This window comes from Nelusetta ayraudi, unplaced genomic scaffold (genome assembly GCF_046127955.1).
Source record: "Nelusetta ayraudi isolate G7.1 ecotype Tasmania unplaced genomic scaffold, CSIRO-AGI_Nayr_v1 ptg000124l, whole genome shotgun sequence".
In the NCBI taxonomy this organism is placed as follows: Eukaryota; Metazoa; Chordata; class Actinopteri; order Tetraodontiformes; family Monacanthidae; genus Nelusetta; species Nelusetta ayraudi.
The window spans coordinates 194,597-205,741 of record NW_027466174.1 but is presented as its reverse complement, the minus strand read 5'-3'; the positions used below and the strand labels follow the sequence as shown (position 1 = coordinate 205,741).

Here is an 11,145-nt window from a genome sequence, read left to right as displayed (position 1 = left end):
ACTTGAAAAAATGTCAAGTGGTTTCCATCTAACCTTCATTTACGAAAAACAAAAAACCTGGGGTGCAATATTTATAAAAATAAAACAAAGAAATAAATCAGGAGCCAGACATCTGTTTGAATTCTTTTTAATTGGAGTACTGATTCGTAACAAAAAATAGCCCCCCCATACACATCCCTACGTTTCCCTCCCAGATCTAAGTGTCAGCCACGCTACTGTACAGAGAGTAGTACAGACACTGAGAGAAGTAAAAATTTGCACATTACAGAGAGAAATCTCGTGTGCAATCCAAGAAAAAAACCTGAATGCAGCAGAGAGAATGTGCTGATGACTGCCCACAACTCAAGTCTTTTCTGCTTTAGATATCCTTGATTACATCCTCCAGCTCCTCTTTAGAAAACATGTGGAAGGTTTTCCCCGGCTCTACTGTTGCCAGCTGCAGAGAAAACAAAGATTAAGAACTGAATCACATGAGGCCCTGCAACACTCACTGTACTCTAATCACGAATAAACAAGGGAATAAGGTAAAAGAACCGAACCTCAATGTTGGTGGCGTTCAGTTTCTCCTCCATCACCTGCTTCAGGATGGTTAGAGACGACTTGATGGCGTCTTTCAACGTCATGGACTGTTCAGTTAAAAAAGAGAAAGGGCAAAGAAAGATTTCAAACTCTGCCATCTATTATGATGGTCTATTATGGATTGAGAAATCTCTAGAAAAACGTTAAAATATTTGAATATTTACATTAATATTTATTAATATTTGAAATATACATGCAGGACAGCAACTAATTTCCTTGAATTCATGCATGAGCCAACACTGAGATGAAGATGCTGTTCGTACCTTGTGGTAGACCTCCTGCAAGGAGCTCTGTGCTCCCTCTGAAGCTGAGCCAATGGCCCGAGCATCACACTGAACAAAAGTTCCTGATGGGTCCATGTGGTACCTACAGTCATAAAAAAGGAGGTTGTGAAGTTGGGCCTAAATTGAAATGCTCCATATTATTCAACAAGTTGCATATCTGAAAATCTGCCTTTTAGATCCATTTTAGTAGAGATAGAAATTGAGCAATTTTACAAGAGGCAGCCAGCAGAGGGCTATACTGTGAGGCTGACCCAGAAGAATCTGGGGGTGGGCGGGTGGGGTGAGCTGAAAAAAACAGTAGAACCTTTATGCTTGCTTCTGTTTAAATCATCAAACTTTTACTTACAATTGGGGGCCTTTCTCATCGACTCCACCAAACAGAAGTGCAACTCCAAATGGTCGACTCTGTATGGTCAGCAGCATGACAAAGCAGAAAAAGAATACAAGTTGAGCTTATGCATCAACTGGAATAGAGACCCGTTGAACTACAGACGTAGTGGTTTTTGGGTTTGATGTATTTGTCTTGGAGAGAAGTGACTGACCATGGCACCAGGATCTGCGTCCTCCTCCCCAAACTGCAGTGCCAGATTGGACACAGCCTGTGTCACACTTTCCACTGTCATGGTCTCATTGTAGGTGAACCAGTGATTCTGAGGAAGGACACATCAGCAGGTTACTCTTGTGCAAAATCCAGACCGAGTATCATGTTATTGTAGCACACAGTATTTGTACCTGTGTTTCCACCCTTGCTTTGTCAATTAGGGTTTTGGCATCAGCTATCAAACCACTCATGGCGCAACCTTTGAGGCAGAGAGGAATATGAAAACCTTGCACAAACCTCCACTTACACAACTGTATAAAAAGGTCTAAAATTCATGTTATATAAGCAAGCATTATTATGCAAGATAAATGTATATAAACACAACCACTGTTCAAACTATGATGCAAGCAAAAGTTTTACAATTACATGAAAAGGAGTTATAATCAAGAGTTAAATATCAAAAAACAACAACTCATTGGTCAACATCACATTACACAGAGGAATCTGTGTGACTTTAATGTATTTGTGCCCACATAGAGTGGTACTAAAAAATAATAAATATCATATTGGCAGTTGTTTTTCTCTTGCACCTTTACATTTTGGGGTTAGTCAATAAACCCATTAGGAACCAGAAAGCCAAGATTGCCAGACTTACTCATTGTCATTTTAAGCCTATGAAGCAGTTATTTCATCAGTAACTGTAGGGATTTAAATTTGCTGTGTATTAATAGTTAAAATTCACTCTGTCTTCTTACCGATGTGAGTGTCGATCTCCACAATCTTTTCGATACTATTAGGCTCCATCAAAGGAGAGGTAATCCTCTTCTCAACTGCCAGACACACTCCCTCAGATGTCTGGATACCAATGGCTGTGGAGCCCAACTAATAAAAACAGATCCACACCAAAGAGAAATTATGAGATTTGTGTTCAGGTACCAAACTAAATTTAATCCAGGATGAAACACCTGGCCAACTGCAATGAGTCTGCACTTTCAACTCACTTTTATTGCCTCTATGGCATATTCAACCTGGAACAATCGTCCTTCAGGAGAGAATGTGTTCACACCTCTGAAAGAGAGAAATTGAAATGATCAATAACATATACAAGATATTTAAGCTGTTCATGCTGCAAAAATAATTTTTCAATGACCTTGGACTATGTAAAATTAATAAACTGGTGCCGAGAGCCGTAACATTGCAAAATATACATCATTACCGAATACAATCAAATGTCTAGTAGAACATAACACATCATGACATTACTACATATTTAAATTATATTCAGTGAAGTATGAAAGCCAACTCAGGTTTTCTATCTAAAACAGGATAACGAAAGTGAAAGCACAGTGACTTAAAGGAACTCGCGTATTCTATCTAATCTACAAGTTCACGACACGACTGGCGAGGGGCAAAAAAAAACCTTTAACGTTTACTTTATTAAATAAAGTAAGAATCTCAAAAGGTATAAATAAATCTGGACTTCTTCAAACTTTTCCGCTGCCCACTGTGAAGCTCACGATAAAATGACAAAGCAGTTTGTGTTTCACCTACCTGTCATATTCCGATCGTGTTAAAAACATTTTCGAAGTATAACGTTGGACCTGCAAAAACAGAAAGTGTGTTTAGGGCAGAGCCATGATCTAAAAGTTTTTTTTTTCTAAAAAGGTAAAGATGGTTCTTCAGTAAAGTTATCCTAAGCACCGTTTTTTTAGCCCGCTAGTTAGCACACAACAAGCATGCTAGCTAACAGACGCGGGCAATTATGACAATTAAATCAGGATAAAACGCTCACAGCGTGCAACAAACGTTTTCAAACAACAGAGAATGTTACTTAAACTATACAATATACAAAACTAGCGATCGTTAATAGCAAAATGGCTTTAAATACTTGACTAGCATAAGCCACGGACCCTTGAATGAGTTCGCTGGTTTCAGGGAAGCCGAAGCGGTGTGACATCTAAAAGCACCGACTGTAAACAAGCTGGATATTTTTGGTTCCGGACGTGCAAAGTCGATCATTGCGTAATTAATGACGTTCAAGAAACAAATACATGAGTTATCTACGTCAGCCTCACCCCTAAACGTGAACCTGTGTGCAACAAAAATATTTCCGTACAAAAAAAGCGTAAAAATATGCGGAATGATCTACGATATACTGAATAATTTTTTGTTTTTGTTTTCCCACGAAGCAGTTTAAAAGTGCGAATTCATTTTCAAAGATTCGTCATTTGCGTTGCGGTGTAAGACTCTAAAACCATTAGGAAAATCTCATAAAATGACAATAGGAACGGGTTAAGGTAGTGGCGTTAAGTTTTCCAGCCATTATATGGCAAAACAAGTCCCATATGGTCTAGCGGTTAGGATTCCTGGTTTTCACCCAGGCGGCCCGGGTTCGACTCCCGGTATGGGAACTGCCTTTTTAACTCCAGGAGCTAAATTATTATGAAATTGGCACCAAACAAACAAAAGTCGGCATAGTAACTTAAGTTTTTCGTTCGTTATCATACAACCGATATTCTCAAATATTTACTAAAAATGTTGGGGGACATTTTTGATATCGTAAACTAAGTGCAGCCGCCTGGCTCTAAACTTGCACTAGAAACCTTGAAGGTCCACTCACAAAACTCTCTCCCAGGACTGTTAGAGATGAAAAGGGTGGATGTATCCAACATGTAGGCCAGTGGTGTCGGGTTTCATTTCCCGGGTGGGACCAGTTGAGTTTTGGTCCTGTACCGAGGACCGAACGTGGCGATGCTTTTGACTCCAGACTCCGGAGGCTGACACAACAAAGTCGAGCTGCTGCCGCTGGTGCTGTCCTTGTTTTTTGTGAATGGATACATCGCACTTATCCTCGTAGTCTCAGGGTCTTCACTGTGCACATCCCTGTAATCTCCTGTTAACACTGTCACTATGCTGTCTCGGAGTCGTGCCATCATTCCACAGCCTCTGCACTTGATCTACAGTAAGTTGCCTTGACTTTGTTTTGTGCTGCGTGTTGTGTATCTAACCTAACATCACAAAGAAATAGCCTACTAGTGCTTAATTAGGCCCAAATATGCTGATAAACGTATGAAAAACATTAAAGATGTACTGTTTTTGCCTTATATTTGATCAATCTCCATATTTATTTTTCTAACACCTAAACTATTATTTACAGTGAAAAACATGAAAGATGTTGTAGAATCTAAAATTGATTGTAATGACCCAGAAATAGGTTTTATGTATATTCATCTATGCTATATTAGCCTCACATTAAAACCAGACTCAGTTCTTCTTTCCTCTCAGCCCACGCCATGCTTTGCAGACACAACACACTCTTAATTCTCTAAATTAATTTTACTGACTGTTTGAGAACCTAACAGCCAATGAGTAACTGCTCAACAATTACATCGAAATTGTGCTTAAAAAGTAGAAGAACAGTCAGATAATAATTTCCTCACCTCTATTTCATTTTTTTGGAATAACTTAAAAATGTGGTTGATGTTTTCCTCTCCAACAGTGGTTACCATTCAACACTAGCTGTCCTCCTTGGTTCAATCATGTGATTATCCTGCTCATTTTCTGTATTGTTTCTGTTCTAGTACCCATGACTGTCCTGCTAGCTGCAGGTATGCCTGTTTTTGTCTGCTCATTGTTTCTCTCAGCTGTTACGATTCAGTCTCCTGTAGTCATGTTCAATGGTTTGTTCAATTGCAGATGTCGTGTCATCAGTTATGGACATTGTGAACTAATAAAACTAATTGTTATGAGAGTAGTTTGCTTCAGTGGTTCAGTTTATCATGTCTGCAAAGGCTACAGGTGTGCATTAGGCTTTCATTATGACTTGACCCATTGTACTGAGCTATAATGCCTATTTTGAATACCCACTCTCTTTATTTGCCCCAGTCTCAGGCCAGTCAGATAGCAGCAGCACCAGTGTGGTGGTGGCAGGGTACAATGTGAGCGCCCTCGCTGGGTCGAGGGTGGTGCTACAGTGCATGAGCGGTCGCATGGTGTGGACCAGGGACGGGGTCAAGGACAGGCAGAGGGTGGTCCACTGGGACATGTACCGGGCCTATCCAGACTATGCCATGGAGAGGGTGCTGGACATGTTCTCTGCTGGAGACCAGAGGGTCTACAACTCCTATAACATGGGCAGGGTCACCCTCAGCCCAACCGCCTTCAGGGATGGAAACTTCTCCCTGGTCATTAAAGGTAACAGTGGGCATTTAATGCTTTTTTTTTTTTTTTTTCCTTTGCTTGACTTTTAGGTTGTTGGTAAAGCTTGCAGTGCACATTGGTACTTCCAAAATGGAATAATGATAATAATTTCAAAATGACATTTTTGTTTACTCTTTATTTGTTCGCAATAAGTGTAGTTTTTCATTAGAATTGTTGCAAACTTTTAAATTAACTATTTTTCACGATTTAACTCAATTGCAATGCATTTAGATAAGCAATGGGAGGTCTTGCAGAGCTATACAGTTGACATTCAGCTACCTTAACTGTGACATGAGCTTCTTCACAGTGGGATAAGATGAAATTTGTCACTCACCTTCTCAATGGTTCCGTGTGTAATGACAGACGTGACGATGAACGACCGAGGCCTGTACTCCTGCAACCTCCACCACCTCTACTGCCACCTGTACGAGATGGTGAGGGTGCAGCTCAATGTCACCAAGTCACGTACGTATGACACGGCGCCAAACCTCTATGCGCACAGTTTAAAACGGCTCGGTGTGGTCAAGTGTGTCCAGTCTGAAAGAGGCTTTGGTGGTCGGGGCTGTAGGTCGTAAGGAGCAGCGCTACTGGGACGGGCAGAAGGCGGTGTACGTGGTGCTGGTCGGGAGCACCGTGGTGCTGCCGTGCATCAATCGACGCAACGTGTGGACCGACTGGACGGACGAGGAGGAGGACCAGCAGGTGTGGGCGGGGCATCATAATCATCGGTTTCCTGCCAGCGGCCCGGCTGTTGTGATCCGTAATTAAAAACCAGCTTTCCTGTGTGGATGGCCTCCAGGTGGTCCACTGGGACCGTCAGTCGCCCGGGATCCAGCACGACCGAGCCGACCGCCTGGTGGACCTGTACGCTTCTGGGGAGCAACGCAGCTACGCGCCGCTCTTCCTGCAGAGGAAGATGAACATCAGCAACCAGGCCTTCACAGAGGGAGACTTCTCCCTCACCATATCAGACCTACAGGTGGGTGAAACCCCGGAGTGAAAATAAACCACTGGCAAGAGTTGCACGTCCTTGTGAGGGTTTGCTTCCTCTAGATGTTTGTCTATGTGCACTCTGGATAGTGATTATAACAGTGTGTCTGTGTTGCAATGTCTTTTCCCAAGAAGCATGTTAAATTCATTTAAATTCAATCCCCTTTCAAGCAAATGGTTGGCGGCCACAGGAATCTGAGCTTCAACAATTACAAGTGCCATAATAAACAACCGGCTCCATGCTCCAAGTTCCTATTAGCTGGTTGTTTATAAACAAGCATTCTTACTTGTCCCAATGCTTGAGAGGCATCATGAACCAAAATGTTCAGCTTGAATGCAAGCTCAAGAGGCCCAAGAGGCCATACAGTGGAAATGGGCCACATTTCTCGTCAGCTGCGGCCAACACTCACTCAGCTGACTGTCAGAATAAGGCACAGCTAGCGACACAAAATGTATTTTTCTGGCAAGAATGTGTTGGATTATTTCACTGCAGTTCAAGTTCAAGGGCTTTTAAATGATCATTTGTGCTTGAATTAGTATAATTGCGCACAGGACTACTTTAGCCAGGCACCTCTTTGTCCTCACAGGAAGCTGATTGATTCTGGAATCCACTTAAATTCTAAAGACTTAAGAAGGAATTGAAATCTGAGTAATTCAGCTGCTGTGAAGCTAATAAAAGCATTCTGAGATAATGGCAGGAGAATCAGAACAATGAAAACTCATGCCCTCCTCCAGAGGCAAATTTTCAGGGGGGAAATTTTTAATTATCAGAATAGACTGCTGGGATTAGTGGGGAGTTCCTTTCACTGCATCTAAGCCATTTTATCTGTGTGTGTGTGTGTGTGTGTGTGTGTGTGTGTGTGTGTGTGTGTGTGTGTGTGTGACAGCTCATGGACCAGGGGAAGTACTCGTGCCACCTCCACCACCACTACTGCGGCCTCCACGAGAGGAGAGAGTTCCAGCTCACAGTGGAGCTGCCGGTGATCCAGAGCACACAACCAGCAAAGGCTCTGCCCAGCGAAGACCGAGGTGTGCGCACACATACACACAGAGCTGGTTTTTCCTTCACATGCACTCAACTCTCCAAAGAGCAAAGCAGCAGCAGCAACGGAAGGGGGGGCGGAGAGCCGGGGGTCCTCTTGTTCTTGTTTGTTTCAGGAGAGACTCTCTTCTTGCAGCCTCAGCTTGTTGTACGCCAGACCCCTGAAACCACACACACACACACACACACACACACGCACACACATACACAAGCTCCTCCAAACCTCCCACTCGTCAGCTCTCACCTCACTCTAAACCCGCTTGCTCTCTTTTATTTTATAGTTACAGAACAACACACAACACTCGGGATCTGTCCGTGGCCTTGTGTGTTGTGTTTTGTGGGCTCCCGGTCTGTGCGCGCTTGCTCCTCTCTGCTTTGTCTCGGAGTGCTTCGACCTGCCTGAAGGAATTCTTTGCGCTTTGTGGAAGAGGGGTAAAGCCGAAGTGAAGAAGAAGACGAAGGGGAACTGTTGGCATGCCGCCGTGCCAGCTGCCAAGTTCACATTCTTGAGAAGTGAGATTTTCAAATGCGATCGCGGCGGACGGGCGGTCAAAAAGAAATCATCGGGGGGTTTCGGAGGGGAGAAATGCTGCGGCCGAGGCCGTCTTAATGTGTGTCTGATCTGACTCTCATGGAATTCCTCAGATACAGGATTTAGAGCAGATACATTCCAGCTCAGCCCACACCATTATTCCTCCCCTCCTCAGCGCCGTCATGACAGTGTTGCACAATGACGGTCGTCCTTCATCGACGCTCCTCTCTTTCAGTGGCGCAGACACAGTTTCTTTCTCCTCGGGCCGACCCGTCCTCTTACCGTCCGGCCCCGACTGTCTGCTGCCCTGTTGACTTTGGCCCTCCTCTGACATTCTTTGCCCTCCTTCATCCTCCTCCCCTCTTGTCCTCCTTCCTTCCTGCCCTCTGTCCCCCCCCCCCCCCAAATTTGAGGATCACATGTATTCAGGTTCTTGTTTATTTTCCATCGTGGCTCCTTTTTTTTTTTTTTTCATGGCTTGACTCAAGACCCGAGACCAGCTGCCAGCTGGCAGGCAGATGGCTCCAGCCAATGAGGTTCAGGTGGAGGTCGATGAAGGTAGTAAAAAAAAACAAGAAGAAAAGATGGAGAAAGAGCGTATGGTTAAAAAAGAATGAAATGCGGATAACACCCTGCTGTTTCTGTGCGATGATCGGCGATCAAAACAAAGGTCCAGAACCTACATTCCAATGTGGGCATGAGTCATGAGGACTTTGAAACTAAATAAAAAGGAACTGAGCTTTTGTTTATCTCGTCCACCGTGCAGCTGTGTGTGCATGTGCACGCAGGTTGTTTTTGCTCGGGGTCGTAAAGCCAGCATCATTCTGCACACATCTCAGTTTCCCCGTCCTCTCGCCGTGTCCCACCCTCCTCTTACTCTTCCTCTTCCTCTCCCCCAACGCCTCAGTCTTGCTGCCAGGAAAAGTAAATCACAGCTTGACTGTCTGCCTGGATCCAATTTTGGCCCAAATGTGTCGAGTCTGAGATCAGCAGCTGCTTCTTTCCTTTCCTTTTTTCTTTCTTTTTTTTTTTTTTTTTTACATAAAGAAACAGGGCTAAATGAAAGCAGGCCGCCCCTGTGTTTCCGCTCTGCAGAACCACTCAAGAGTATCATTTAATGCTGACTGGATAAGAGCGGCTCACGACCTCAGGAATACCTTCAGCATGATTGCTTTTGCTGGCAGGAAATGTCATTGCGTGGATTTATTTTTGCCGTTTGCGAGGTGACGGAGGTGACGTGGCGTCACTTTTACAGAGGAGCTCAGGAGGACAGGTGCCACTGTTTGAATAAAAAAAGATAGAAAGGAAGCAGTTAACTCAGGCACGGGCAAACTGTGTGGCCCATTAAATTCTTCTTCTCGTCAGGATTCATGCCGCCTGTTGCATTACAGTCACAGTCAGGGCTCCTGACTGATGCGTTTTAAGGCTCACCTCTCTGCTTCTGCTCTTGTGTTCTCTCATCCACCCAGACGCCACCAGGGCTGAATCTCCCAAAGTCATCACTGTCATCCTGCCCGACCAGAGACACCAGGTTCTGCTGCCCCTGGGCTACATCCTCACCACCTTCCTGCTCCTGGTCGTCATCGTGCTTGTCATTGTCCTCACCACGCGCAGGCATAAGAGGAAAGGTTCGTGAAAACCTGAGCGGGAAAGTCATGAGATATTCTCTGTCTTCTTCTTCTTCTTCTCTCTCTCTCTCTTTCTTTTAACTTTATCCAATGTCCTTGTGTTTTCAGAGTTTTACCCGCAGGAACCGCAGGAATCTGTTCGGTGAGTGAGAGACAACACACACACACACACACACACACACACACACACACTGTCACCGACACCCCCTTGAGAGACGCTAAAGCATCTCTGTTCTGTGACGCCTCCAGTAGAGGTCGCTGCCGCTCCGAGGAGCTGGAAATGGCTGTTGCCGAAGTGAACGTGTGCAGCTGGGAGGAGAGAAACTTAGGTGAGCTGTAACAAAGAGTAAATGATTAACTTGGGAAAAACTGAGTTTCTCAAATCTTATGTTGTTTGTGTTTCAGACTACAAGAGCAACCTGCTGAGAGAAAAGGCCCACATGAGCCCGCAGCCCAAAGTCATTGATCTGGATAAAGGTTCGCAGACGAGCGTCGCCATGTTGGTTCCTTACTCAAAACAAGACGAAACTAACTCAACTTTTTCCTTTCACAGAAATGCAGAAATTCGCTAAGTGAGAATGACGAAGAGATGCAGTCGGTGGCTGGTCCAGCGGCTGCTGTCCAAACTTTGACGGTAATCGTATCCAATATGAACAGACATATGTTTTTTTTTTTAATAGTATGAAGGATTTGGGTTTCAGTCTGTCGCCAGCGGTAAAGAAATACTATTGTTCTCTGTAACGGTACTTGATTGAAGTGAAAAGACTGGACAGTGTGCGACAAGGCAGCGCCACCTAGAGGAGAGCTTTGGGCGAGGTTAAATGAGGGCAAACGGAGAAAGCTTTTGATCATTATTCCCAAACTCTGCTATTTTGTTTTGCTGTCATATCAATTCTTGGCTTAAGTGACTGCAGCACAACCAAAGTGCTATTAGCAGTGTGCCCTGCTATGCTACGCTAAGTACGCTATCTGACCAATGATGCGCCTCGTGTCAAAGGGTTTGACTTTTGAGGTACAGGCTGTATTTTTTCTGTGGTATGTTTCTTTTCTGTTAAAATGTTTAAACTTGTAATAAAGTTTGATGCTGATATGTATCAGAGCAACATTTGCGTCATTTCAAATACTGACTTTTTGGGAAACATTATTACCATTCAGAAATATTATGACAATCACATCATATCCACAATAATCCACCGAAGACGACACTGAAGAAGGTAAATTGAATTTTTGGTTCTATTAATTTAAAGCAAATTGAATCAAATTTCTGCTTTTTTTTTTTTTTTGCCCCTTATTGATTTTAATTATCACTTATAACATAAAATAATTTTACTTGAAATATAAAACTATTC

General features: G+C 43.6%; 2 protein-coding genes and 1 non-coding gene across 5 annotated transcripts; 2 read left to right on the top strand and 1 right to left on the bottom strand.

Moving 5' to 3' along the window:
* Window positions 1–111: 111 nt before the first annotated feature.
* psma5 (proteasome 20S subunit alpha 5) lies at window positions 112–3,427 on the bottom strand. Of its 2 annotated transcripts, none has more exons than XM_076050154.1 (10): window positions 3,315–3,427; window positions 2,956–3,005; window positions 2,406–2,472; window positions 2,160–2,286; window positions 1,596–1,663; window positions 1,406–1,513; window positions 1,210–1,268; window positions 843–945; window positions 540–626; window positions 112–436 (listed from the first exon to the last, which is right to left on the bottom strand). In XM_076050154.1, the coding sequence occupies exons 2-10, from the start codon at window positions 2,982–2,984 to the stop codon at window positions 359–361; spliced, it is 726 nt and encodes a 241-aa protein (XP_075906269.1). In that variant the 5' UTR covers window positions 2,985–3,005; window positions 3,315–3,427; the 3' UTR covers window positions 112–358. The 2 variants fall into 2 exon arrangements, with proteins under 2 accessions (XP_075906269.1, XP_075906268.1); XM_076050153.1 differs by having other exon boundaries at window positions 3,293–3,376.
* A 316-nt stretch (window positions 3,428–3,743) lies between these two features.
* On the top strand, window positions 3,744–3,815 carry trnae-uuc (transfer RNA glutamic acid (anticodon UUC)). The gene has a single exon. It is a non-coding gene; the product is annotated as a tRNA-Glu (tRNA).
* Window positions 3,758–10,890, top strand: LOC142904194 (matrix remodeling-associated protein 8-like). 2 transcript variants are annotated; one of them, XM_076050152.1, is made up of 12 exons: window positions 3,758–4,366; window positions 4,986–5,012; window positions 5,290–5,598; window positions 5,968–6,069; window positions 6,173–6,306; window positions 6,404–6,583; window positions 7,482–7,623; window positions 9,638–9,796; window positions 9,905–9,938; window positions 10,049–10,125; window positions 10,202–10,273; window positions 10,350–10,890. In XM_076050152.1, the coding sequence occupies exons 1-12, from the start codon at window positions 4,315–4,317 to the stop codon at window positions 10,370–10,372; spliced, it is 1,311 nt and encodes a 436-aa protein (XP_075906267.1). In that variant the 5' UTR covers window positions 3,758–4,314; the 3' UTR covers window positions 10,373–10,890. The 2 variants fall into 2 exon arrangements, with proteins under 2 accessions (XP_075906267.1, XP_075906266.1); XM_076050151.1 differs by having other exon boundaries at window positions 10,046–10,125.
* The last annotated feature ends 255 nt before the right edge of the window (window positions 10,891–11,145 follow it).

Bases quoted from the DNA above. Each gene is read 5' to 3' on its own strand.
- psma5 (XM_076050153.1), bottom strand. From the start codon at position 3,361: ATGTCACACCGCTTCGGCTTCCCTGAAACCAGCGAACTCATTCAAGGG. The intron at 1,514-1,595 runs GTACAAATACTG...GTCCTTCCTCAG, and splicing joins AAGCAAGGGTGGAAACACAG to AATCACTGGTTCACCTACAA. The intron at 627-842 runs GTACGAACAGCA...TTAACTGAACAG, and splicing joins TGCAGGAGGTCTACCACAAG to TCCATGACGTTGAAAGACGC.
- LOC142904194 (XM_076050151.1), top strand. From the start codon at position 4,315: ATGCTGTCTCGGAGTCGTGCCATCATTCCACAGCCTCTGCACTTGATC. The intron at 6,070-6,172 runs GTACGTATGACA...TCGGGGCTGTAG, and splicing joins GCTCAATGTCACCAAGTCAC to GTCGTAAGGAGCAGCGCTAC. The intron at 10,126-10,201 runs GTGAGCTGTAAC...TTTGTGTTTCAG, and splicing joins CTGGGAGGAGAGAAACTTAG to ACTACAAGAGCAACCTGCTG.